At 41.6% G+C, this 25,663-nt stretch overlaps 1 protein-coding gene across 2 annotated transcripts in view; it reads right to left on the bottom strand.

Moving 5' to 3' along the window:
• Window positions 1-7,301: 7,301 nt before the first annotated feature.
• LONRF1 (LON peptidase N-terminal domain and ring finger 1) overlaps window positions 7,302-25,663 on the bottom strand; it is a 45,659-nt gene continuing 27,297 nt past the window's right edge. The window contains exons 11-12 of one of the 2 annotated variants that reach the window (XM_032618372.1): window positions 19,713-19,865; window positions 7,302-8,677 (exon numbers count right to left, since the gene is read on the bottom strand). In XM_032618372.1, coding sequence (XP_032474263.1) covers window positions 8,519-8,677; window positions 19,713-19,865 — 312 coding nt within the window. In that variant the 3' untranslated portion in view covers window positions 7,302-8,518. Of the gene's footprint in view, window positions 8,678-19,712; window positions 19,866-25,663 lie in introns of those variants that run through there. The other variant, XM_032618373.1, reaches the window with a different exon arrangement.

Here is a 25,663-nt window from a genome sequence, read left to right as displayed (position 1 = left end):
AGGACTAGAGTAGGATCCAGGAAGCCTGCAGATCTCCCTCCTTCCTTCAAAGGAAGCCCAGGTCTTCAGAGAAGACCGTTCAGTATCCTCAGACCCTGGGATGTGAGCCTTGCCTGAGAGCTGGTTGTGATGGACTGTGTGCCGGATCAGTCCCCTTTGAGCTGCCCTATGGCCACTCTTTGGACTATTTAATCTAGTCTCCCCCCCAGTGTGGTGTTTGAAGCTTATTGAGGGCACAGACCTTACTTAAATTATTCCACAAAGTCCCTTGTCGCTGTGAGAGCACCTGGCACAACTTGCTCACAGGAAACATCCTGACACATCCTGTGAACGGGTGCAGGAAGGAAGAAATTGACACATCTCCTTCGAAGTGTGACGGGACCCAGGACTTTAACCCCTCCTCTTTTTTTTTTTTTTTTGCGGTACGCGGGCCTCTCACTGTTGTGGCCTCTCCCATCGCGGAGCACAGGCTCCGGACGTGCAGGCTCAGCGGCCATGGCTGACGGGCCCAGCCGCTCTGCGGCATGTGGGATCTTCCCAGACCGGGGCACGAACCCGTGTCCCCTGCATCGGCAGGCAGACTCCCAACCACTGAGCCACCAGGGATGCCTGGTCCCCCCCCCCCCCCTTTAGTATAAAAGAAACCTGAGTTCTGCCTCTGGGAAGATGGTTCTTTGGGATGCTAGTCTGCTGTCTTCTCAGTCTTCTGGCTTTCCAGATAAAGTTGCTATTCCTTGCCCAACAACAATAAAACAGTGCTGTCTCACTTAGATCTAGATTTTCTAACCATCTGACATTCTTAACCTTCATATATTGTCAACAGTATGGTACAGAAGTAGCATAAGACTCTGTAAAATTAAGAATGAAAGTAACTTGACTTCATGAAATTTCTGTTTCCCCAGAGACCCTATTGATCTCTCAGTTTTGAAAATCAAACCAACTTAGTAGTAACATGAAATCACTTGTTCATATTTATATCCAGATAGGCAGTCATTCTAGGGGTATTTATTGAGTAACTAGTATACATATGATGTGCTAGAATCATTCAGATATGTTGGCTTGGGATGGGCGGATGATTTAAAAAAATTTTTTATTGAAGTATAGTTGATTTACAGTGTTGTGTTAATTTCTGCTGTACAGCAAAGTGATTCAGTTATACATATATAGACATTGTTTTTTTATATTCTTTTCCATTATGGTTTATCATAGGATATCGAGTATAGTTCTCTGTGCTACACTGTAGGACCTTGTCGTTTATCCATGCTATATATAAAACCTTACATCTGCTAACCCCAACTTCCCACTCCATCCCTCCCCCAACCCCCTCCCCTTTCGCAACCCAACCCCCAGTCTGTTCTCTGTGCCCACGATTCTGTTTTGTAGATAGGTTCGTTTGTGTCATATCTTAGATTCCACATAAGTGATATCATATGGTCTTCTTCTTTCTGACTGACTTCACTTAGTATGATAATTTCTAGTTTCATTCATGTTGCTGCAAATGGCATTATTTCATTCTTTTTTATGGCTGAGTCGTATTCCATTGTATATATGTACCACATCTTCTTTATCCATTCACCTGTCGATGGACATTTAGGTTGTTGCCATGACTTGGCTATTGTGAATAGTGCTGCTAGGAACACAGGGGTGCGTGTATCTTTTGGGATTAGAGTTTCGTCTGGATATACGCCCAGGAGTGGGATTGCTGGGTCATATGGTAGCTCTATTTTTGTTTTTTTAAGGAACCTCCATACTGTCTCCATAGTGGCTGCACCAGCTTACATCCCCACCAACAGTGTCGTGTCCCTTTGCTCCACATCGGGAGGAGAATTTTCTTGTCTACAGTGTCTCATATCTGACAGTCTGCATGGGTCTGTGAATAGATGTTTCTGGAGTCAAGGCATAATCATTTTGAGTCTCGTCTGTTGATTCGTCTTTCATTCCCTACCTTTCTTCATTATTGTCAACTCCACGTACAGATTTCCCAACTCCGGTTACTAGAATCAATTATATCTGAAAAAGGAAGTTTTCAACCAGTTTCAGACCCACTTCCACATGGCCTTTGCATCATAATCCTTGTTGTCAGCCTGAATTGAATGCTGTATTAGGTCCTGAGGCTGCGGTGTACCACAAACCGAGTGGCTTTAAACGGTAGGAACCTATTCTTTACATACAAAACCAGCAGAGCCATCTTCAAAGTTCACGCTGGAGTGGAGTGTCTCCAACTGAGGGGGGCCCATGATAAGAGAGAAACCCCCTTATTTACTGGGCAAGTAAGCACTGAAAAATTATAAACTGCCGTGAGGCACAGGCAGCAGGAAAAGCATAAAACTGAGTATAAAACGCCAACATAAAGAAAAAACCTCAGGCAAACTTGTGATTTTGTTAAATGAACATTTGTTAAGTAGAACCTTGGTCCTGAGTCAAATGACGAGCCACAGTTCAACAAAGACTGAAAGGGAAAGGGAAATAAAGGAGATTATTATTCCTCAGAGGTCCTGGCGGAGGTCCGTGGCAGCCTCAAGCGGCCACATGGAGAGGTAAAGGCAGGATGCAGGCAGGATGGGAGCAGCAGGACCTGGGGCGCCTGGCTTTATTAGGGTCCACAGGTGCAGTGCTTTGTGGGTCCCGGGTTAAGGCTGGATCAGTTAATTCAAACCATAAAGAGCAGGGTTTAAGTAAGCTCCAGGGGGCTCTTGTGCACAAGTGGAGAAAGCTAGGAGGCAGGAGAGACTGTGTATCAGCAGGGTGTTGGAGAAGGCACATCAGGAACTTGACTCTGAGGCTGCCACGGAGGGCACGCACCCATGGGAGGGCTAGTGTCAGTTCAAGGCCCCCACTGGGCACTTGGCCGTGCAAATTGATGCCCAGGCAGCAGTATTATGGAGTAATTTAGTGAACCCCTCAACACAAACCAATGCCCGCCCTCCAAGATAGATCAAAGAAAAATTATCTAAACTGAGACACGAAGAGCAAAGAAAGGGAAAATAGAGCATCAGAGAGCTATGAAAGAATATCAGATGGGCTAACATACATGTAATGGTAAAGAAGAGAAAGAAAAATGTCTATTTGGAGATGCGTATGTGTGTATGTGTGTACGTGCATCTCTGGCATAGTTTAATACATTTACAGTGAAATACCAAGTCCAAAACACTGAATAAATTCAACTATTATTTCATGCTGAGAGAGAACAGGGAAGTTATTTAAAAATTGGGGTGCCAGGGAAGAACCTAGATCACTTACCAAAGGAACAGAAGTCAGGTTTGCATTAGACTTTCAGCAGCAACATACATGTATGTATGTGCCTAGTATGGGGTCTGGTACTTTAAGAGGAGCTCAATCGAAGGCCACTGCTCCACACCAAGAGACCTGGTTATTGCACATCTGTTTTTACTTGCCACTGAACATCCTGTCTTGGGCTTGGACATTTGAGTACGAGAGGTAATTCCTAAGTCTGGTAATTCCTAAGTCTGTTCTAACTCCACCGATGTGGAAATGTTCTTGGAACTAAAGGTATGTTTTTCTTTCACTCCCTGGCTTGCACGAGGAGTTCTTACAGCCTTTCACCTTGCCATTTTGTTTACTTTGCTGTCCTTGCTTAAATGTGTTCTAGCATGTTAGGCTGTTCAGCAGTGATTTGTTCTGTATGTTGCTACATCGTCATTTCTCTAGCTTCATATTCAATTTGTTGATGATAAGAAAATTCTTTTCAGGAATCTCATATACACTCCTCCTTCCCTCCTTTCCTTTTTTGGAAGAGTTTGTTAACTATCTTGACTAATTCCAGTAATATTGGTTTACAATTAAATCAAGTGGATTAAGATTTGAGAGTCACTGAGTACACAGCAACAAAGGCATTTCAAAAAGTAGAGAAGGTATTATAAGCATGGGGTATATAAGCATATGAGATTTTCCCAATTTCAATGTTATATACCATTGTTCTGTTGTGGGTTTTTGTTTTAATTTGGGTCTCTGTGACTTGAAACATGGGGGATAAAAGACGCCACAGTATGAGCTTGGGTTGAAGATTATGAACATTTTAATGATCCTTGATACATAACTGCAGTATTACTTTCTAAAAAGGTTGTTAGCAATTTACACTGCTCCCAAAAATATAGGGCTGAGCCCAGTTTGGCCATCTCCCCATCTTGGTGAGGTGCTTAAAAATAGGTCCTAATGTTATCGCTGTAAAATGCATCCCTCCCCCAAGTGTAAAGCCTACTAAGTCAGGGAGTCACGTCAGTCACTTCAGACCCTTCACATACCGACCTTCTTAGATGCCTTAGAACTTGGGTGGTGGTAAGGTTGAGCCAGACTGCCTGGCTTCGGTCAGATCCACCACACGTTAGCTGTGTACTCCTTTGACAAATTACTTAACTACTTAGTGTTTCCATTTCCTCATCCTTACAAGGACACTACCTACTTCACAGGACTTTTCTGAGGATTAAATGTGCGTGTTTACCACATTTTGAAACGAAGTCTGTAGGCTCTTCAATATCCTACTGTGACCTGCCCCCCCCCCCAAAAAAAAAAGTCCTTAAGGATACTTTAAAATTTTGGTGAACAGCCAAAGGCTATTTGGAGGCAGGTCTGTAAGAGAGCTCATTTATTAAGCCACGTCATAAATGTCCTATCTATAAAAAATGCTGGCATTTAAGTGTTGGCTTAGGAAGAAAATTCATCTCATTGAGCCAATCATTTCCCTGTGGATCGATGAGCCAGACAGTTGAGATATTGCTGTTTTGTCTGTCCTTGGTCATCTAAATTTGCCTTACTGTCCTATTTAAATGGATCAAGTTGGTACCTAAGAAAGCACCTAAATTATTTTATTACTCTTGAGCTAATTACGTGCATTATTTGTTTCTTCCCTACTCTTAAGAATCTTCTCTCAGATGAACGTTAAAACTTTGAATCTCTCCTCCACACCTCGATGTTTCCCTCCTACTCTGCCTCTACTGATTTCTGCATTGTGTTCTGGAAAGGACCCCAACTCAACGCTCTGCCTCATTCCTTCATCCTTTGTCTGAATTCATTCTTCTGTTTAACTCGTTTGCTTTTATTTATTTATTTTTGCTTAGTTTATTTTTATGATTCATTCATTGACTCCAAAAACTCTTATTGAATGCTTCTGTGGTGCCAGGGACTGTCTGAGGAACATATTTTAGATCTCCAGATAATTTTTGGAATTGCACGTCCTCAATTCGAAGGGCACTGGATTTGTTGTGTTGTTTAGAATGTTTTTCCTCAAATTTGTAGGAGTTGACTGTCTCCTCATCTTTGTCATGTGGGAGCTCTATTCCTTCCTGTGGGTGCTGGTGTGGTTCTGGGTGGCCTGCCTCTGCTGACTGGTGAACGCTGGAACGCCTGCCGTGTGAGTGAAGTCAGTCAGCAGCCTACTGTCTGTGCGTGAGGGCCCTCCATCCCATGTGGCTAATGAAGGTTTCACGGTCTTCTCTGGCCCAACGCCCGCATTTGGTGCTTTGGCCTGAGAACAGCTGCTGTTGCTGCCTGCTGCCCTGGCCAAGTGGGGAGAGGGCAAATGATCCAGCCGTGTCAAATACAGCCTCCCCAGGGAACCTGCCCAAGTTTTCCAAGACCCTCTACCAGTCTGGGGCTCCCCTGCAGTCCTCCATTTCTGTAAAGCTATGCTCTCCTCTGGTCTTCTATATTAGATCCCGTTTCCATATCTCAAAAATTCCTCAAAAAGCATTGACTTTAGTTTTGCAATGCCATTAGATTTCATTTTCTTTACTGTCATTGTTTTGAACTTGGGGAGGAAGGTAAGACGAGGTACTTGCTCAGTCGAACCATCTTTATTCAACTTCCCTTCTTAACTGGCATTTATTTCAACCCTGTTCAGGGGTCACCCTGTGTCTTGGAGATTAAATCTGTCTAAACTGCTAGACACTGATCTTGATATCAGGAGAGGGTTTATGTATTTAATTCAAATATCCCCCATACATGCTATAAGCAAAGCACAAGGAAAGTGCTATGGATTCAGGGTTTTAGCTGAGTGAAGGCATTCAAGTTGACCTCGAGGAACAGGAAGAACTGGACATGTAGAGACAGGTGTATAAGAAAAGAAGATCAACAACCAGCTACCTTGACTTGAAATATGGAATTCATGACAGAACTTAGTCACTTAAAGTGTTAGGGGAAAAAAAAAAAGTCAGATTCTTCCCCCCCCACCTTCTTTTTCTGATAATCTAGATGGAAAGTGCAGTAGGAAAAAGATTTCCAGAGATTAAAAAAAAAAAAATCTATAGACAGAATAACTATCAGAGATCATTTACCACAAAACTAGGGTCAAATGATAAAACCCATGAATTTCCATTAGTATGTGTGTGTATATATAGAGAGACCATTTAATGCTGCTTTGTGCGTGTGTATGTGTGGACACACGCAAGTACATACCACGGATGTCGATTCAGCACCAGGTAACTCCTGCTGCCATCTGATACATATTTTGAGAACTATACAGAACTGTATAGGTAAACTCTTCATTTATACCACCCAGACACTATTTAAGCTATTTAACAGGCATTTGATAGTTTTTTATTACAAGAAAGTTCAATCTAACACTGCAGAAACTATTGATAAGGTACTTTTGGGGAATGGCCCATTCTTTGTAGAACTATTCACGATTCGTGACTAGCATAATTGTGAGGGCAAATGGTGGCTCTCTATCTAGGCAGTGATTTCTGCCTTTTTAATTAAAACATTCAATAATAAATCCTAGCTGGGAAATCAGGGACTGAAAGAATCAAGGCTGTTTAGCCAAGAGGTGTCCCCAATGGGGGTAACTAAGAGCCTTATCTTTATCCTAAAAGGGACATGGATTTTTCAGAGGTTGAAAAATGTGCCTCAGAGCAGTGGTCCCAAACTTTTGGGCCCCAGGGACCAGTTTCGTGGATGACACTTTTTCCACGGACCGGGGTGGGGTGGGGGGTGGTTCAGGCGGTAACGCGAGTGATGGGGAGCGGCAGGCAGATGCAGCTTCGCTCGCCTGCAGCTCACCTCCTGCTGTGCGGCCCGGTCCCTAACAGGCCACGGACTGGTACCAGTCCGGGAGTTGGGGTACCCTTGCTTTAGAGGATGGTTCTAGGCCTAAACTTTCCTTAAGACATTTCATTGTTTGGTCAAAAGATGACCAAAAAAAAAAAAAAAAAGTCTTTTGAAAGCTATAGCTTACATCTCACAGCACAAAACAGTAGGCAAAACTCATCTGTTCTCTACTCTGTGTAGCTTGATTCCTCCGCTGATCTTTTTTTGACATTAACCTAATCATTAAGAAAAAAAAGTATTATGAATTTAGCTTTTATTCAAAATTAAATAAGCAAAAGCAAAATTTTTAAGAAACTTTTACAAATTACTTACATAAAAGAAAGTTAAGAGGGACAGTCACAAGTCTGCAACAAATAATTACAAAAGTATCTAGGGCAGCATGAATACAGACCATGTCACAGCATGGTGATCTAACTGTGATATGAATAAGGCATAACTAACATTTGCACCAAGACGAGAATTAAAAAAAAAAAACCAACATACTTTAAAAGCTTAGTTCTACATTAAGCTTCTTCTCTTCCCTTAGATTCTTAATGGGTTTATACTATGTAATTTTTTAAAACAAACATATGTCAAACTATAAATTACATAGATGGGCAGTTAATGTGAAAAGCCCCCCTAAAATGTACAAACTAACTGGTACTGAACTGAGTTCTCCATTTACCTTTATGTACAGTTAAGTGTAAACCATATTTTCACAGTTTTAAGTGTTTTATGAATAGATGCACAGTACCAAGTCAGGTTTGCAATTGTTCCTGAAAACTGGCTCTAGGTTCTGCATCCGATGCCTGTTGGCTATTGGGATGCAAGTATTTACATAAATAAGAAACTGTGTCCTAGTTAATGGTCAAGACAGTTCAGCAAGAGCGGTATTTCCGACAAAAAGTGATACTCAATACCATAGCTTACGTACTTGTGCAAATTAAGCATCAGGACAGAGAAATCTGAGGCAAATTCAATTTGCAAAAGCTTGTATCGCTCCTGTTGTAAACTTGGGCAATAAATGACCCTCGGCAAGTCCTGCTCTCTATGGCTTTTTTTCTTTCTTTTAAAATTTTAAAGCCAGAGAAAATGCACCCATACTACCCACACGGGCGCGCATACGCACGCGCGCGCGCACACACACACACACACACACACACGCACGCACGCACCCACACACAGAGTTCTCATTTCATTTAGAGTATGGTACATAGTGCAACTTCATCACAATGTAGAGGTTTAACACACATTTCGTGTGTGTTTTTCTGTGCAAGTTCTTAGTGGTCTAAATCCTAGTTGAAGGTGTCTGTTTGCAGAACCACATGATTCAGGAGGTTGAAGGAAAAAGAAAAAGAAAAAAAGAACAGTTTCATTACATTTCTCAAACCAGCACTGGATGTGCAAAGGCAGCGGACAATCTGGCCATCACCACAGCCAGATTAGGGTAATTTTAGAGGAAGATCCAAGCAGTTGGTTACTTAGATTGGTCTCTAGAAAAATAAGTCAGTATATGCTGTATCTTTGTCAACCGTTCTTTCAAAGACTTCATTGACAAAACCGACAGCTGATAGCGGGGGTCGACGGGAAGGACGGCAAGAAGCCACCAACACCAGGCGGGTCCATTAGGGATTGCCTAAAAGGAATCCACATTGTATAGTGTTAATGAAACAAATATTTATGTAATTACAGCAGTAAAAAAACCACCACCAAGCTAATCTGTATTGAGCACTTTATGGTGTCAGATTCTTTTTCTAACTTAAAAAAATTTTAATTGAAGTATAGTTGACTTACAATACTGTTGGTTTCAGGTGTGCAACAGTGATTTAGTATTTTTATAGATTATCCTCCATATAAAGTTATTATAAAATGTTGACTATATTCCCTGTGCTGCACTTTACGTCCTTGTAACTTACCTATTTTATACCTAGTAGTTTGTACCTCTTAATCCCCTTTACCCCTCCTCCTCCTTCACTTCCCTCTGGTAACTACCATTTGTTTTCTGTATCTGTGAGTCTGTTTCGGTTTTGTTATGTTTGTTCATTTGTTTTATTTTTTTATACTCCACATAGAAGTGAAAACATACACTATTTGTCTTTCTGACTTATTTCACTTAGTGTGATAATCTCCAGGTCCATCCATATTGTCAAAAATGGCAAAATTTCATTCTTTTTTACGGCCAACATTCCATTGTAGATACACACACACACACCACATCTTTATTCGTTCTTCTGTTGATGGGCTTAGGTTGTTTCCATATCTTGGCAATTGCAAATAATGCTGCTATGAATACTGGGGTGCATGTACCTATTCAAATTAGTGTTTTCATTTTCCTTGGATATATACTCAGGAGTAGCGTTGCTGGATCTCATGGTAGTACAATTTTTAATTTTTTTGAGGAACCTCCATACTGTTTTCCACAGTGGCTGCACCAATTTACATTCCCACCAACAGTGCATGAGTGTTTCCTTTTCTCTCCACATCCTCACTAATACTTGTCTTCCTGACAGTATCCATTCTGACAGGTATGAGGTGATATCGCAACATCACTAATCATCAGGGAAATGCAAATCAAAACCACAGTGAGCTATCATCTCACACCTGTCAGAATGGCTATCTCAAATCCTTTATCAATCATGTAAGGAGGGCACTATTATGCCCATATAAAATGGGCATAATTAAATATAATGCAAATTGTCCAAGATAGCTCAGCTCCTATGTGGCAGAGCCAAGATTCAAATAATCCAGACCTGCCTCATAGCCAGCACTCTTTCCTCTTCACTGACCTAAACAGGGTATCTCAATGTCAGGCTACTGGCTTCTGGGGCTGGACAGTTCTGTGTTATGGGGACTGTCCTGTGCATTGTAGCATGTTTAGCACATCTCTGACCTCTGTCTACTAGCTGCCAGTAGCACCTCCCCCAGTTCTGATGGTCAGAATCGTCTCCAGATATTGCCAAATGTCCCACAGGGGCAAAACTGTCCCCAGTTGAGAACTGCTTTCTTAAAATATATATTTAAAACACTAAGGGACCTCCCTGGTGGTCCAGTGGTTAAGGCTCTGCGCTTCCAATGCAGGGGGCATGGGTTCGATCCCTGGTTGGGTAAGTAAGATCCCGCATGCCACATGGCATAGCCAAAAAAAATAAATATTAAGACAAGTTAAGTGATATTTTTAAATGTCTTCAAAGAATTGTGGAATCCTAGGAAGGATATAAGAAAAGTCTCAGCTTCCAGTTTCATTTGAGAAATAAACATATCTCCAGCTGATGTTGCAAGGGCTGACTACTGGCTATGGAACGAATTAGGAATTTATATACAAGAATGTTTAAGCCACCTTTACTACACACTGAATTGCTTTGTACTGAACCTAAAACATGAAGTTTCAGAATGACAAAAGGAGCTGTGACATGAGTTGATATCAATAAGCTCCTCCTAGAATCAAACCGGACTTATCTGTGTCCTGTGTGTTGTCAACTCAGCATCACTGCCACCTTCCGTAGAGACATCAGAAACTACATTTCCCAGGATCCCCTCCCCCCATGTGAGGGGGTGGTTCCAGGTTAAACATGACCAATGAGAGGCACTCTTTCAAGATTTGGAAGTTGGGAGAGGAAGCCATTGTCCTCTGGAGGCTGTTGCCAAGTGTGGGCAGATGTGAGATTTGCAGAAGCTTTCCAGAGCGTTCGTGAAAACCACCTCCTCCACTACTGCAAACTGAGATACTGGCGGGGACTGCCCTGGGATTCCTAAGGATGACAGTAGCTTCCCCTCAAGTCCTGAGCCCGTGCTCCACTGTGTCAGGAAGAGAGTCCCTGAGCTCCGCTGACGATGGCCTGATCTGATCCTCCCTCCTCCAGCTCTCCCAATGGGGGTGTCAACTTTAATTCTGACAATAAACCCTTCACTCCTGGGATATATAGAGTGGCTGCTTTTGTTTTCCTGACTGAATCCTGACTCATACAGTATGACTAACTGAAAGCAGTGGAAGAGGACTGCATAATAAAAGTGAGGGTGGTGGAGGTGATTGGAAAGTAATGTTGAAATTTTCTACAAGTTGGTTTGTTAACATTTAAAATGTACTTATTCAATTCTGTGCTCATCAAAAGCTGTTTCTATCAAGTTCAATCAGATTCAGGTAGCCAGGATAAAACAAACACGTGGCAACTGATATTATGCTGGACACAGAATGAGAACTCAATTTGGAGATGATGTGATGTTGAAATTTCAAGTTCAGGTGAAGGATTCAATTGAGATTCAGACAGATGTAGGCCGACCTTTGAAAACTGGAATGAGAGACAGTGTCCATCACAGGGGCCCTCTGTCCATCTGATATTCATTTACAGCCATTCCTTTATGTAATCTATTCCCATCTAACCACAAACATTGTATCCAACTCAATTCAACAATGCTTATGCCTAATGCTTTGGTGGGTCTTTTACCAGATTTTCCAGGATAGGAACTCTTCTTTATGCCTCTTGCAGTGCTCTGCTTGACCAGAAAGCACCTGCTGTATGCTAATTAGATTAAACTTAAATGTAAACCCTAAATTCCAGATCAAGACCATAAAAACGATAGTTTCAGGAGGAGTGAAGTATAAAACATGAAGAGATAAAAATGAATTAAAGTGGCAGGGTAAAAAGCTGGGGATAACAGAAAAGGTGAGAAGATTTTTTAAAAGTATAGAAAATGATACATCTCTCAACTCTCAAAGAATAACAGCAAAGCTAAAGAGGCTCGAAGATGTAGCTGTCTTATAGGCACAATTTACTAGATGGTACCATGTCCCCTTTTTTTAATTGAAGTATAGTTGATTTACAATGTTGTGTTGTGTTAATTTCTGCTGTAAAGCAAAGTGACTCAATTATACACATATATACATTCTTTTTTTATATTCCTTTCCATTATGGTTTATCCCAAGAGATTGGATATAGTTCCCTGTGCTATACAGTAGGACCTTGTTGTTTATCAATTCAAAATGTAATAGTTTGCATCTACCAACCCCAAACTCCCAGTCCATCCCTCTCCCTCCCCACCTCCCCCTTGGCAACAATGAGTCTGTTCTCTGCTAGTCCATTTCTGTTTTGTAGATAGGTTCAGGTTCATGATGGGTTCATTTGTGCCATATTTTAGATTCCACATATAAGTGATATCATACAGTATTTATCTTTCTCTTTCTGATTTACTTCATTTAGTATGATAATCTCTAGTTGCATTCATGTTGCTGCAAATAGCATTATTTTGTCCTGGCTGAGTAGTATTTCATTGTATATATATATATGTACCACATATTTTTTATCCATTCTATCGATGGACATTTAGGTTGTTTCCTTCCATGTCTTGTGACATGTGCTATTGTGAATAGTGCTGCTATGAACGTAGGGATGTATGTATCTTTTTGAATTAAAGTTTTGTCTGGATATGTGCCCAGGAGTGGGATTGCTGGATCATATGGCAACTCTACTTTTAGCTTTTTGAGGAACCTCCATACTGTTTTCCATAGTGGCTGCACCAACTTACATTCCCACCTTCAGTGCAGGAGAGTTCCCTTTTCTCCACACCCTCTCTAGCATTTGTTATTTGGGGCCTTTTTTTTTTTTTTTTTTTTTTTTAAAGAAACATTATTTATTTGGCTGCATGGGGTCTTAGTTGCGGCATGTGGGACCTTTCATTGTGGTGCGTGGGCTTCTCTCTAGTTATGGCATGCGGGTTCAGGACTTGTGGTGCATGGGCTCAGCAGTTGCAGCACGCAGGCTGTCTAGTTGTGGGGTGCGGGCTCTAGAGCATATGGGCTTAGTTGCCCCGTGGCATGTGGGATTTTAGTTCCCCTACAAGGGATCGAACCTGTGTGTCCCCTGCATTGGAAAGCAGATTCTTAACCACTGGCAGAGCAGAGCCCTGTGGCCTTTATAATAGTGGCCATTCTGACCTGTGTGAGGTAGTACCCCATTGTAGTTTTGATTTGCATTTTTCTGTTAGCTATGTTGAACATCTTTTCATGTGCCTATTGGTCATCTGTATTTCTTCTTTGGAGAAATGTTTATTTAGGTCTTCTGCCCATTTTTTGATTGGGTTGTTTGTTTTTTTGTTGTTGAGTTGTATGAGCTGCTTACATATTTTGGAAATTAGCCTGTGTCAGTCACATCATTTGCAAATATTTTCTCTAATTCTGTAGTTTGTCTTTTCGTTTTGTTTATGGTTTCCTTTGCTGTGCAAAAGCTTGTAAGTTTGATTAGGTCCTGTTTATTTTTGCTTTTGTTTCTATTGCCTTGGGAGGCTGACCTAAGAAAACACTGGTACAAATTGTGTTAGGGAATGTTTTGCCTATGCTCTTCTAGGAGTTTTATGGTGTTGTCTTAAGCCATTTTCAGTTTATTTTTGTGCACGCTGTGAGGGTGTGTTCTAACTTCACTGATTTACACACAGCCGTACAACTTTCCCAGCACCCCTTGCTGAAGAGACTATCTTTTTCCCATTTTATATTCTTGCCTCCTTTATTGAAGACGAATTGACTGTAGGTGTATGGGTTTATTTCTTTATTCTGTTCCATTGATCTGTATGTCTGTTTCTGTACCAATACCACACTGTTTTGATGACTGTAGTTTTGTAGTACTGTCTAAACTCTGGGAGAGTTATGCCTCCTGCTTTGTTTTTTTTCCTCAGGATTGCTCTGGCAATTCTGAGTCTTTTATGGTTCTATATAATTTTTTGGATTATTCTAGTTCTGTGAAAAATTTCATGGGTGATTTGATAGGGATCACATTAAATCTGTAGATTGCTTTAGGTAATATTGCCCTTTTAACAATATTAATCCTTCCAATCCAAGAGTATGGGATATCTTTCCATTTCTTTGAATTCTCTTTAGTCCTTTATTTTTTGGTGCAATTTTAAAAGGTATTGATTTTTACATTCCCTTTCTGATATTTCATTGTTAGTGTAAAGAAATGTAACCGAGTTCTGCATGTTAATCTTGTATCCTGCTACTTTGCTGAATTCATTTATTTGATCTAGTAACTTTTGTGTGGAGTCCTTAGGGTTTTTTATATATAGTATCATGTCATCTGCATATAGTGACTATTTTACCTCTTCCTTTCCAATTTGGATACCTTTTTTTTTTTTTTTTTTTTTTTTTTTATGCGTTACGCGGGCCTCTCACTGTTGTGGCCTCTCCCGTTGCGGAGGACAGGCTCCGGACGCGCAGGCTCAGCGGCCATGGCTCACGGGCCCAGCCGCTCCGCGGCATGTGGGATCCTCCCAGACCGGGGCACGAACCCGTGTCCCCTGCATCGGCAGGCGGACTCTCAACCACTGCGCCACCAGGGAAGCCCTTGGATACCTTTTATTTCTTGTCTGATTGCTGTGGCTAGGACTTCCAATACTATGGTGAATAGAAGAGGTGAGAGCAGGCATCCTTGTCTTGTTCCAGATTTTAGCAGGAAGGCTTTCAGCTTTTCACCATTTAGTATTATACTGGCTGTGGGTTTGTCATAAATAGCTTTTATTATATGGAGATATGTTCCCTCTATACCCACTTTGGTAAGAGTTTTTATCATGAATGGATGGTGAATATTGTCAAATGCTTTTCTGCATCTATTGAGATGATCATGTGGTTTTTGTCTTTTCTTGATGTGGTGTATCACATTGATTTGCATATGTTGAACCATCCTTGTGAACTTGGGATGATTCCCCCTTGGTTGTGGTGTATGATCTTTCTTATGTGTTGCCGGATTCAGTTTGCTAATATATTTTTTTTTTTTGGGTGGTATGCGGGCCTCTCACTGTTGTGGCCTGTCCCGTTGCGGAGCACAGGCTTCGGACACACAGGCTCAGCGGCCATGGCTCACGGGCCCAGCCGCTCTGCGGCATGTGGGATCTTCCCGGACCGGGGCACGAACCCGTGTCCCCTGCATCGGCAGGCGGACTCTCAACCACTGTGCCACCAGGGAAGCCCAGTTTGCTAATATTTTGTTGAGAATTTTTGCATCTACATGCATCAAAGATACAGGCCTGTAATTTTTTTTTTTTTTTTTTGGTGGTGTCTTTATCTGGTTTGGTATCAGGGTGACAGTGGCTTCACAGAATGTCCTTGGGAGTATTCCCCCTTCCTCAGTCTTTGGAAGAGTTTGATAATTGGTATAAGTTCTCCTTTGGATGTTTGGTAGAATTCACCTGTGAAGCCATCTGGCCCTTGACTTTTCTTTGTAGGGAGTTTCTTTTTTTGTTTGTTTGGTTTTTTTAAATTACAGATTCTATTTCACTTCTGGTGATCAGTGTGTTCAAATTATCTATTTCTTCTTGATTCAGTTTTGGTGGGTTGTATGTAGAAACTTGTCCATTTCATCTAGGTTGTCAAATTTGTCAAAGTTGTTGGCATATTGGTTGAGATTTCTTTTTCATTTCTTATCTTATTTGGGTTCTCTTTTCTTGGTGAGCCTGGCCAGAGGTTTGAAAATCTTGTTTATCCTTGCAAAGAACCAGCTATTGGTTTTATTTTTTTTTCTATATTTTTTAACCTCTATTTTATTTCGTCCCTGATCTTTACTATTTCCTTCCTTCTGCTGGCTTTAGGTTTTGTTGTTCTTCTAATTCTTTTAGGTGATAGGTTAGGTTGTTTATTTGAGATTTTTCTTGTTTTTTGAGGAAGGCCTGTATTGCTGTGAACTTTGTTCTAAGAACTGCTTTTGCTGCATCCCATAGATTTTGTATGGCTGTGTTTTCATTGTCTCAAGGTATTTTTTCATTTAATTTTTGATTTCCTTGTTGACCCATTGGTTTTTTTAGTAGCATGTTGTTTAGTAGTCTCCATGTAATTGTTTCTCATTTCTTTTCCTGTGGTTGATTTCTAGTTTCATGCTGTTGTGGTCAGAGAAAATGCTTGAAATAATTTCTATACTCTTAAATTTTTTGAGGTTAGTTTTGTGCTCTAGTATGTGCACTTGAAAAGAATGTGTATTCTGGGTTTTTTTGGATATAACGTCCTGAAAATATCAATTACGTCTCACTGTTGTATCATTTAGGATCTCTGTGCCTTATTGATTTTCTGTCTGGAAGATGTGTCCATTTATTGAGTGGGGTGTTAAAAGTCTCCTACTATTATTGTATTCCTATCAATTCCTCCCTTTATCTGTTAGTATTTGCTTTATGTATTTAGGTGCACATAGGCTGACGAGCGCATAATCCTTTTCTTATATTGATCCTTTTATCATTATATAGTGTCCTTCTTTGCCTTTTTTTATGGCCTTCGTTTCAAAGTCTATTTTGTCTGATACGAGTGTTGCAACTGCTGCTTTCTTGTCATTTCCGTTTGTATGAAATACCTTTTTTTTCCATCCCCTCACTTTCAGTCTGTGTCCTTTGCCCTAAGGTAGCTCTCTTGTAGGCAGCATATTATAGACTCTTGTTTTTTAATCTAATCTGAAACTCTGTCTTTTGATCGGAACATTCAGTCTATTGACATTTAAGGTAATTATTGATACATGTGTATTTATTGCCATTTTAAACCTTGCTTTCCAGTTGATTCTTTGTTTCTTTTATCCTTTTTTTTCTTTTTGTGGTTTGATGATTTCATTTTATGCTTGTGTTCTCTTTTTGGGTTTTGTGAATCTTGTATGCTTTTGATTTGTGGTTGCCCTGTTTTTCAAGTGTGTTAACCCCTTCCTATATGTGCTTTAGACTGATAGTCACGTAGGCTCAAACACATTCTTAAAGAATCTACATTTTCTTACTTTCCTTCTCTACATTTTATGGTTTTTTTTTTTTTTCGGTACGCGGGCCTCTCACTGTTGTGGCCTCTGCCGTTGTGGAGCACAGGCTCCGGACGCACAGGCTCAGCGGCCATGGCTCATGGGCCCAGCTGCTCCGCGGCATGTGGGATCTTCCCAGACCGGGGCACGAACCCGTGTCCCCTGCGTCGGCAGACGGACTCTCAACCACTGCGCCACCAGGGAAGCCCCATTTTATGGTTTTGATGTCCTTTTTTACATCTTAATGTTTATCCTTTTGCTATTCCTTGTGTCTATTGTTGCTTTCACTAATAGGGTTTTTAAATTTTCTTCTTCTTTTTGATGTGTATACTGGCTAGTTTATTTACTTTCCAATTGTGATTTCCTCCTTCCTGTATCTTCTTGCTGCTTTTTTATTTAGAGAAGACCTTTCAGTAATTTTTTAAGATAAGTTTAGTATTGCTGTATTCTTTTAGTTTTTGCTTGTCTGAGAAATTCTTTCTCTCTCCTTCTATCCTAACTGATAATCTTGCTGGGTAGAGTACCCTAGGTTGCAGGTTTTCCCCTTTCAGGACTCTGAATATATCTTGCCACTCCCTTCTGGCCTGCAGTGTTTCTGTAGAGAAATCAGCTGATAGAATTATAGGAGTTGCCTTGTAATTAACCCTGTTTTTCTCTTGCTGCCTTTAGAAGCCTCTCTTTAACTTATGCCATTTTAATTATGTCTTGGTGTGGGTCTGTTTGGGTTCCTCTTGTTTGGGACCCCCTCTGTGCTTCCTGTAGCGGGATATGTTTCCTTCTTTAGGTTTGGGAAGTTTTCAGACATAATTTCTTCAAATACATTTTCCATCCCTTTTTTTCTTTCTTCCCCCTCTGGAATCCCTACTATGCATAGATTGGCCAGCTTTATATTATCCCACAGGTCTCTTACATTGCTTTCTTTTTTGTTTTTTTCATTTGGCTTCCTGTCTGCTGTTTTGATTGGGTAATTTCCATTATTCTGTATTGCAGATCACTTATTCTTTCCTCATTATTCATTCTGCTATCATTGCCTTTAGCTCAGCTTTCATCTCTGCAAATGAATTTTCTAATTTTCCTTGGCTCTTCCTTCTAGTTTCTTTTAACAGTAATCTGCATTTCTGTCGATAGCCTTTCTTAATTCCTTCAGTATTTTCATTACCTCCCTTTTTGAACTCAGTATCTATTATTAGACTGGAGAGGTCTGTTTCATTGTTCCTTCAGGGGAATTCTCTTGGTCTTTTAACTGGGAGTGGTCTCTGTGTCTTCACTTTACTTGTATCTCTTACTCTGTCAGTTTAGGAGAAGCAATTACGTACTGTGGTCTTGGTGGGCTGTTACACGCGGGAGCGTCCGTACGTAGCTTGCGACAGTTTAGGAGAAGCAATTACGTACTGTGGCCTTGGCGGGCTATTAGCCATTACATGCGGGAGCGTCCCTACATAGCTTGTGTGGGTTTAACAATTTTTTGGCGTGTGGGCTGTTCTTGGTTTGGATGCCTGTTGCCCCTTTCCTCGGTGTGTGCTGGCCGTTGTCCCCTGGATCGGGGTGTGCAGGTGCGTGGCTTATGTACGCTGCCAGGGAGGAGGGGGCAGCAGTTGGCACGTGGTTGTGGGACCCTCAGCAGCAGCAGTGGTCTGCACCTGCCTCTGGAGTCCGAGATGGCAGCTGCAGCTTGCACCCGCCCCTGGAGCTCAGGCAGGCAGTGCCCTGTTGCCTGAGGGTGCGTGCTCAGAGACGGAAGCTCCTACGGCAGTCCTGACCCTCTCCTTGCACACCCCGAACAATGGCACCTTGCCTCTCTGGCAGTCCCAGGTTTCTTCCCGTATTCCCTCGGTCGTGGGGCCCTACACTCTAGCCCCCTCAGGCTGTCTCCACACAGCCAACCACAGCCCTCTCCCCCCCAGGGTCTGACCTCTGAAGCCTGAGCCTCGCCCCCTCCTGCCCCAGTGGACAAGCGTCTCAGGTTGGTGAGTGCTTGGTGGCACCGACCATCTGTGCAGGTCTCTCTCCGCTTTGCCCTCTGCGAACTGGTTGTTGTGCTCTTCTCTGTGTCTCTGAAGCTCTCCCTCTGTCCCAGCTGATCTCCCCACCAGTGAGGAGACTTCCCAGTGTCCAGAAACCTTTCCTCTTTCAAAGTTCCCTCCCAGGGGCGCAGGTCCCATCCCAATTCCTTTCTCTTTTTTTCTTCTGTCCTACCCAGTTATGTGTAGATTTTCTTGCCCTTTTGGAAGTCTGAGGTCTTCTGCCAGCATCCAGTAGATGTTCTGTGATAATCGTTCCACATGTAGATGTCTGTGATGTATTTGTGGGAGAAGGTGAGCTCCACGTCCTGCTCCTCTGCCATCTTGATCCTATTTTCCATATCCCATTTTTAATTCCTTATCCCTCCTTCTGGAAAATCCTCAGCTGGGGGCTTTCTCCTCCTGCATTTGCTCCTATACGCATCTCAGCTGACACTGTTTCCATCCTCTTCCTATATAAGATGCAGTGGATACCCCTGTGCTAGAGAATATGGTCACGAATCTAAAGACAGGACAAAGGAGATGTGCAAAACTAAAGATGAAGAAACTTAAAAAATCTACCAATTTCGGGACTTCCCTGGTGGTGCAGTGGTTAAGAATCTGCCTGCCAATGCAGGGGACACAGGCTCAAGCCCTGGTCCGGGAAGATCCCACAGGCTGCAGAGCAACTAAGCCCATGCACCACAACTACTGAGCCTGCGACCACAACTACTGAAGCCTGCACGCCTAGAGCCCGTGCTCCGCAACCAAGAGTAACCCCTGCTCCCGGCAACTAGAGAAAGCCTGCCTGCAGCAACAAAGACCCAACTCAGCCAAAAGTAAATAAATTTATAACAAAAAAAAAATCTACCAATTTGGGTTTACACAAAAAGTGAGACTTTTGGAAACAATATCAAAGCCATCATACCTGGAGGTTTTCCTCCCTCCCGGGCATTGATCCAAAGTGCTGAAGAATTTGGCTTCGAAATCTGTCTCGTAAATTCTGAAACCAGCTGCAGGCTTGAGAGTAGACCAAATCGTGAAGCTGTTGGAGGTTCTCTATCTCCTCTTCATTCTCAACCTAGAAATACAACAGTCAGTAAGGTGTCTGTGTCTAATCTTCCCATCCATCCCTATAGAAATGGAAAAAAAAAACCATAAAAAAAATAGGGAATACCTATTCAGTGCTGGATCAGAGTATTATTCTTATGCAGTAAACACCATACATTTCTGCCTCACAGAGTGCCAATGGGCCAGACTAAGAAAGACAGCAAGCCTTGACCTCCCAGCGTAGCTGACCTAGCCTTGCTGAGTTAGCAGTGCGACACTGCAGAACCCAACTAACAGCCCCTAACTGGGAGGGGTAAGATGGAGAGTTAGTTCTCCGATAAAGGTCTACAGGGACTGGGAATTCATCTTTATGGATCAACAGCCTTTGAAAGCAGTAGAACAAAAAAACCAGGAATACAGTTGCTACAATGAAAGGGAAGATTGGGGGAGATTTAAGGTACCATAGCAAAAGCAGTAATAGGACAGAGGAAAAGCATAATTACACCTTTAACCAGGGAACTGGGTCAAAAACAAAAACAACAACTGCAACAAATAACTTAGCATATAAAGCCAGAATTTCAAAAGAGAGAGAATACATTATACACTCATTATACAATGATGAACTGCTGCTGCTGTAAAGGCCAAAGGCCGTGGCTACCTCCATCCCCTGTGTATGCCCTTTGGACTACTGGCTCATCAAACTGCAAATATAAAATTAAATGCATCAGCCTTCCAGCCTAAGATCCAGAAGAGTAGTCTCATAAAACACAGGTGGGAAGATGGAACATTAACTCATCCATCTCATATTGATTTCTTTAACACTCATATCCCACTCACTCCATGCCAGGGAGCACTATATTTCACATACATTAATGCACTGAACAAATACCAGGCCTGAGTCAGCCTTTCCTACTTCAAGAGTGACTCAATAAAAAACAACAATGGGACTCTGAAAATATTCTGATGTATAAAACGTAAGACTTACATAGCACAGGGGCTTCCCCGGTGGTGCAGTGGTTGGGAGTCTGCCTGCCAGTGTGGGGGACACGGGTTTGAGCCCCGCTCCGGGAGGATCGAGCAACTAGGCCCGTGCACCACAACTACTGAGTCCGCGTGCTGCAACTAATGAAGCCTGTGTGCCTGTGCTCTGCAGCAAGAGGAGCCACCGCAATGAGAAGCCTGTGCACCACGCCCCTGCTCGCCGCAACTAGACAAAGCCCATGCGCAGCAACAAAGACCTAACGCAGCCAAAAATAAAATAAAAAGACTATAGCACACGAGACAAAAGAACATACTTATTTTTGAAGGATTTGAAAAAGAAAACCAAAGTTGTTCACAACAATGTGAATGAATGTGCTTAATGCCACTGAACTGCATATGTAAAAATGGTTAAAATGGTAAGTTTTATGCCATGTATATTTTACCACATGAAAAAATTTAAAAGGTAGAAGAGCCATATGATTCAAGAATTCTGGTCTTGGAATTGGCTATACAAGATTCAGTCCTCTGCTAACACACGTTGGTCTTGATATGAGCAATAAATAAACTTGTGGGGCTGGGATCAAGATGGTGAAGTAGTAGGATGTGAAGCTCACCTTCTCCCTCAAATACATCAAAAATCTACATATGGAATGAGTACACGTGGAATGATTCTCCCAGAATATCTACTGAACACTGGCAGAAGACCTCAGACTGCTGAAAGGGCAAGAAAATCACCATGTAACCAGGTAGGAAAAAAAGAAGACAGAAAAAAAAGAAAACGAGAAAGGAATCAGGACAGGACCCGTGTCCCTGGGAGGGAGCTGGGCAAGAAGAAAGGTTCCTGGACCCTGGGAAGCCCCTTCACCGGCAGGGAGATTGACCAGGACAGTAGGGAGCTTCAGAACCTTGGAGAACACAGCAGCTGGTTTGTGGTAGCCAGAGTGGAGAGAGGACAAATGGTCAGTGCTGCCACTGTGGGCTCCCCAGCCTGAGATGTGCGTCAGCCGGGGCTGGGTGCTGGTACTTGGGCTTCAGAGATCAGACCCAGCGAGAGGACTGGGGTTGGCTGTGTGGAAACAGCCTGGGGGTGGTAGCGAGAATCCGGTGCAACCGCAACTGAGAGTGTATGAGGAGGAAACCTGGGCCGCCTTAGAGGGGGTGCTTTGTTTGGGGGGTGCTCATGGGGAGGGGTGGGACCTGCCATTGTAGCCTTTTTCCTGTGTGTGCGCTCGCAGAGGGCAGGATACTGCCCGCATGTGCTTGAGACTCTGTCACAAGTTGCCACTGCCTGCCTCCCCTCCCAGGGCCAGGCACCAGTGACTGCATCTGCACAACCCCTATCAAGGGGATAACAGCTGGCACACACGGAGGAAAGAGGTGTTAACAGCTGGCACAGACGGAGGAAAGAGGTGACAGGCATATGACAACCCTCGCACCAAATATATTAAACCCACACACGCTACACAGGGACACCCCACATATAAATAGCCCTCCCAGACCACAGTAGATAATTGTTTCTCCTAAACTCACAAAGTAAGAGAAATATAAGTAAATTAAGAAGCAGAGGAAGCACACTCCCAGTTAAAAGACCAAGACAATTCCCCTGAAAGTACAATGAAGTTCAGAAAGGAGGTAATGAAAATATGGAAGGAATTAAGAAAGGCTATTGACAGAAATGCAGATTACTGTAAAAAGGAGCTAGAAACTGTAAGAGAGAAACAAAGATTAGAAAACTCATTTGCAGAGACAAAAGCTGAGCTAAAGGCAATGAATAGCAGAATGAATAATGAAGAAAGAGTGATTTGCAAGATAGAATAATGGAAATTATCCAATCAGAAAAGCAGACAGGAAGCCAAATGAAAAAGAAAAGAAAGCAATATTAGAGAGCTGTGGGATAATATAAAGACAGTGTGGTACTGGCAGTGGAACAGAGTAGAGCCCAGAAATAAACCCACACACCTATAAAGGAAGCAAGAACATACAATGGGAAAAAAGTCTCTTCAGCAAGGGGTGTTGGGAAAGTTGGACAGCTGCATGTAAATCAGTGAAGTTGGAACACACCCTCACACCATGCACAAAAATAAAATGGCTTAAAGACTTAAACATAAGACATGACACCGTAAAACTCCTAGAAGAGAACATAGGCAAAACATTCTCTGACACAAGTTGTACCAGTGTTTTCTTACCAAGGCAATAGAAATAAAAGCAAAAATAAACAGATGGGACCTAATTAAACTTGTAAGGTTTTGCACAGCAAAGGAAACCATAAACAAAACAAAAAGACAACCTACAGAATGGGAGAAATATTTGCAAACAATGTGACCAACACAGGCTTAATTTCCAAAATACATAAGCAGCTCATACAACTCAACAGCAAGAAAACAAGTAACCCCACTGAAAAATGGGAGAAGACCTAATTAGACATTTCTCCAAAGAAGAAATACAGATAGCCAAGGGACACGTGAAAAGTTGCTCAGCATCACTAATTATTAGAGAAATGCAAATCAAAACTACAATGAGGTACCACCTCACACAGGTCAGAATGGCCCGTGTAGACCATTAAAAAGTCTACAACTAACAAATGCTGGGCAGGATGTGGAGAAAGGGAACCCTCCAGTACTGCTGGAGGGAGTGTAAGTTGGTGCAGCCATATGGAAAACAGTATGGAGGTTCCTCAGAAAACTAAAAATAGAATTACCATATGATCCAGCAATCCCACTCCTGGGTATATATCCAGAGAACACCATAATTTGAAAAGATACATGCAACCCCTATGTTCTTAGCAACACTATTCACAGTAGCCAAGACATGGAAACAAATGTCCGTGGACAGAGGAATATGGATAAAGAAGATGTGGTACATATACACAATGGAATAATACTCAGCCATAAAAAAGAATGAAATAACCGCAACTTAGATGCAACTAGAGATTATCATACTAATGTGGAATCTAAAACATGACACAAATGAACATGACACAAATGAACCTATCTACAAAACAAACACAATCACAGACATAACAGACTGGTGGTTGGGTTGCCAAGGGGGAAGGGGCTGAGAGAGGGATGGAGTGGGAAGTTGGGGTTAGCAGATGTAAGCTTTTATATATAGCATGGATAAACAACAAGGCCCTACTGTATAGCACAGAGAACTATACTCAATATCCTATGATAAGCCATAATGGAAAAGAATATAAAAAAAACAATGTCTACATATGTATAACTGAATCACTTTGCTGTACAACAGAAAACAACAACACTGTAAATCAACTATACCTGAATAAAAAAAATCTGATCCAAAAACAAAACCCCCCAGAAAATAAACGTGTGACTTGTTAATAACTATTACCAAAAAAAAGTACCTGCCTTCTATCTTTACAGAATTCAAGGGACCAAACCGTGAACTCTAGTAAACAGGGAATGATAAAAATAAAGGTCTAAAAATAAAGGTCTGAGTTAGAAAAAGGAGCTAAGAAGTAGGCAGAAGTTTTAAAGGCAAGCTTTTAAAGTTAAGGAATTTCATTGCAATAACAGAATTTAAAATGTCATCAGAGGTCACAGAAATTAGAATTACTACACCAAGGGAAAAAACAACTTTGAGAAGCTTTTCCAGAATGAACAAGAAATCATTATATAGATGAAGAAAAATTATTAGACAAGACCACAATGACATAGAGAATTCAGTTTTCTAAACATCAAATCCATAGTACTCTCAATATGCTAATTTACTGTCACATATTTATATATAGTCATAAGTTTAGTCACATACTCAAGGAATTTTATCAGCAAGTCCAATATATGAAGATGTAAATTTACATAAAACTAAAATAAGGTTATCACCTCTTAGCAAATGATTCCATTAGCCAAATATTCCTAAGGTACAGACTACCAGTCAGCTCAAAATTCCAACTCATACTCTTGGCTCACTGCACAAAGCAAAGTTTCCCCATAACATCTTTATAATAAGATAGGACAGACAGGTAATATCAGATTAATCAAGTTTAGCAGCAGAGAAGCAATATGATATAATGATAAAACATAGCACTTGGAGCCAGAGAGCTGGTTTTAAATTATTTTTTTACACTACCTATAGGATCTTTGGCAAATTTATACTCCTGAATTCTTTCATCTGCTAGCTATCTCATAGCGTTTTGAAAATTTAATGAGCCACTGTTTGTAGAAATGCCTAATGCCAACACTGAATAAGTGCTGACTGAGATGAAGGGCTCAAACAGATCAATGAACAAGTGAGAGTGTAAGATCTATGTTTTTCTAATGCCCTTCCAAAGAAAGTTGCCTTTCATTTGATATTTACAGTACCACAGATCATTTTTCTGGTACCTAAACGAACTGCAGATGGTCGAGTAGGTACTGGAAATACCAAAAGGGCAGCATTAACCCTATCCAAGAAAATTTTCACAGTAACCCTCCACAGGTAATACACCACCAACAATTATACGGACAGTGCTTTATCTGCGTTGCCCTGAAGTTAGACACAGTTGGGTGCTGTGTTCAGTTTTAGGTTCTCTTAGGCATATCTTAATATAGAACAATTCTTCAAGGATTTTATGTGTTTACCTTTACGTCAAAGTTCAATCTACTGATGATTACATCAGCTTTGACTACTAATAAATTCAGTTTAAAAGGGTAGGAATTAGCAGGTTTCATAACTTACACGGATTGGAAGTTCAGTTGAATCCACTGCTATTGTTAAGCAATTACCATACAAATACATACATTCTAGGCACTGTGCTGGCTGTCAAGCCAGTAGAAATGAACAGTATATCTAGGTGCTGGTCTCCCAAGTTCTCTTGGAACTCAGGATGGTTAAGAGCAAGATGAAAAGGTA

This window comes from Phocoena sinus, chromosome 21 (assembly GCF_008692025.1).
Source record: "Phocoena sinus isolate mPhoSin1 chromosome 21, mPhoSin1.pri, whole genome shotgun sequence".
Taxonomy (NCBI): domain Eukaryota; kingdom Metazoa; phylum Chordata; class Mammalia; order Artiodactyla; family Phocoenidae; genus Phocoena; species Phocoena sinus.
Note: the sequence above shows the minus strand (reverse complement) of the source record. Positions and strands in the feature narration are given on the sequence as shown.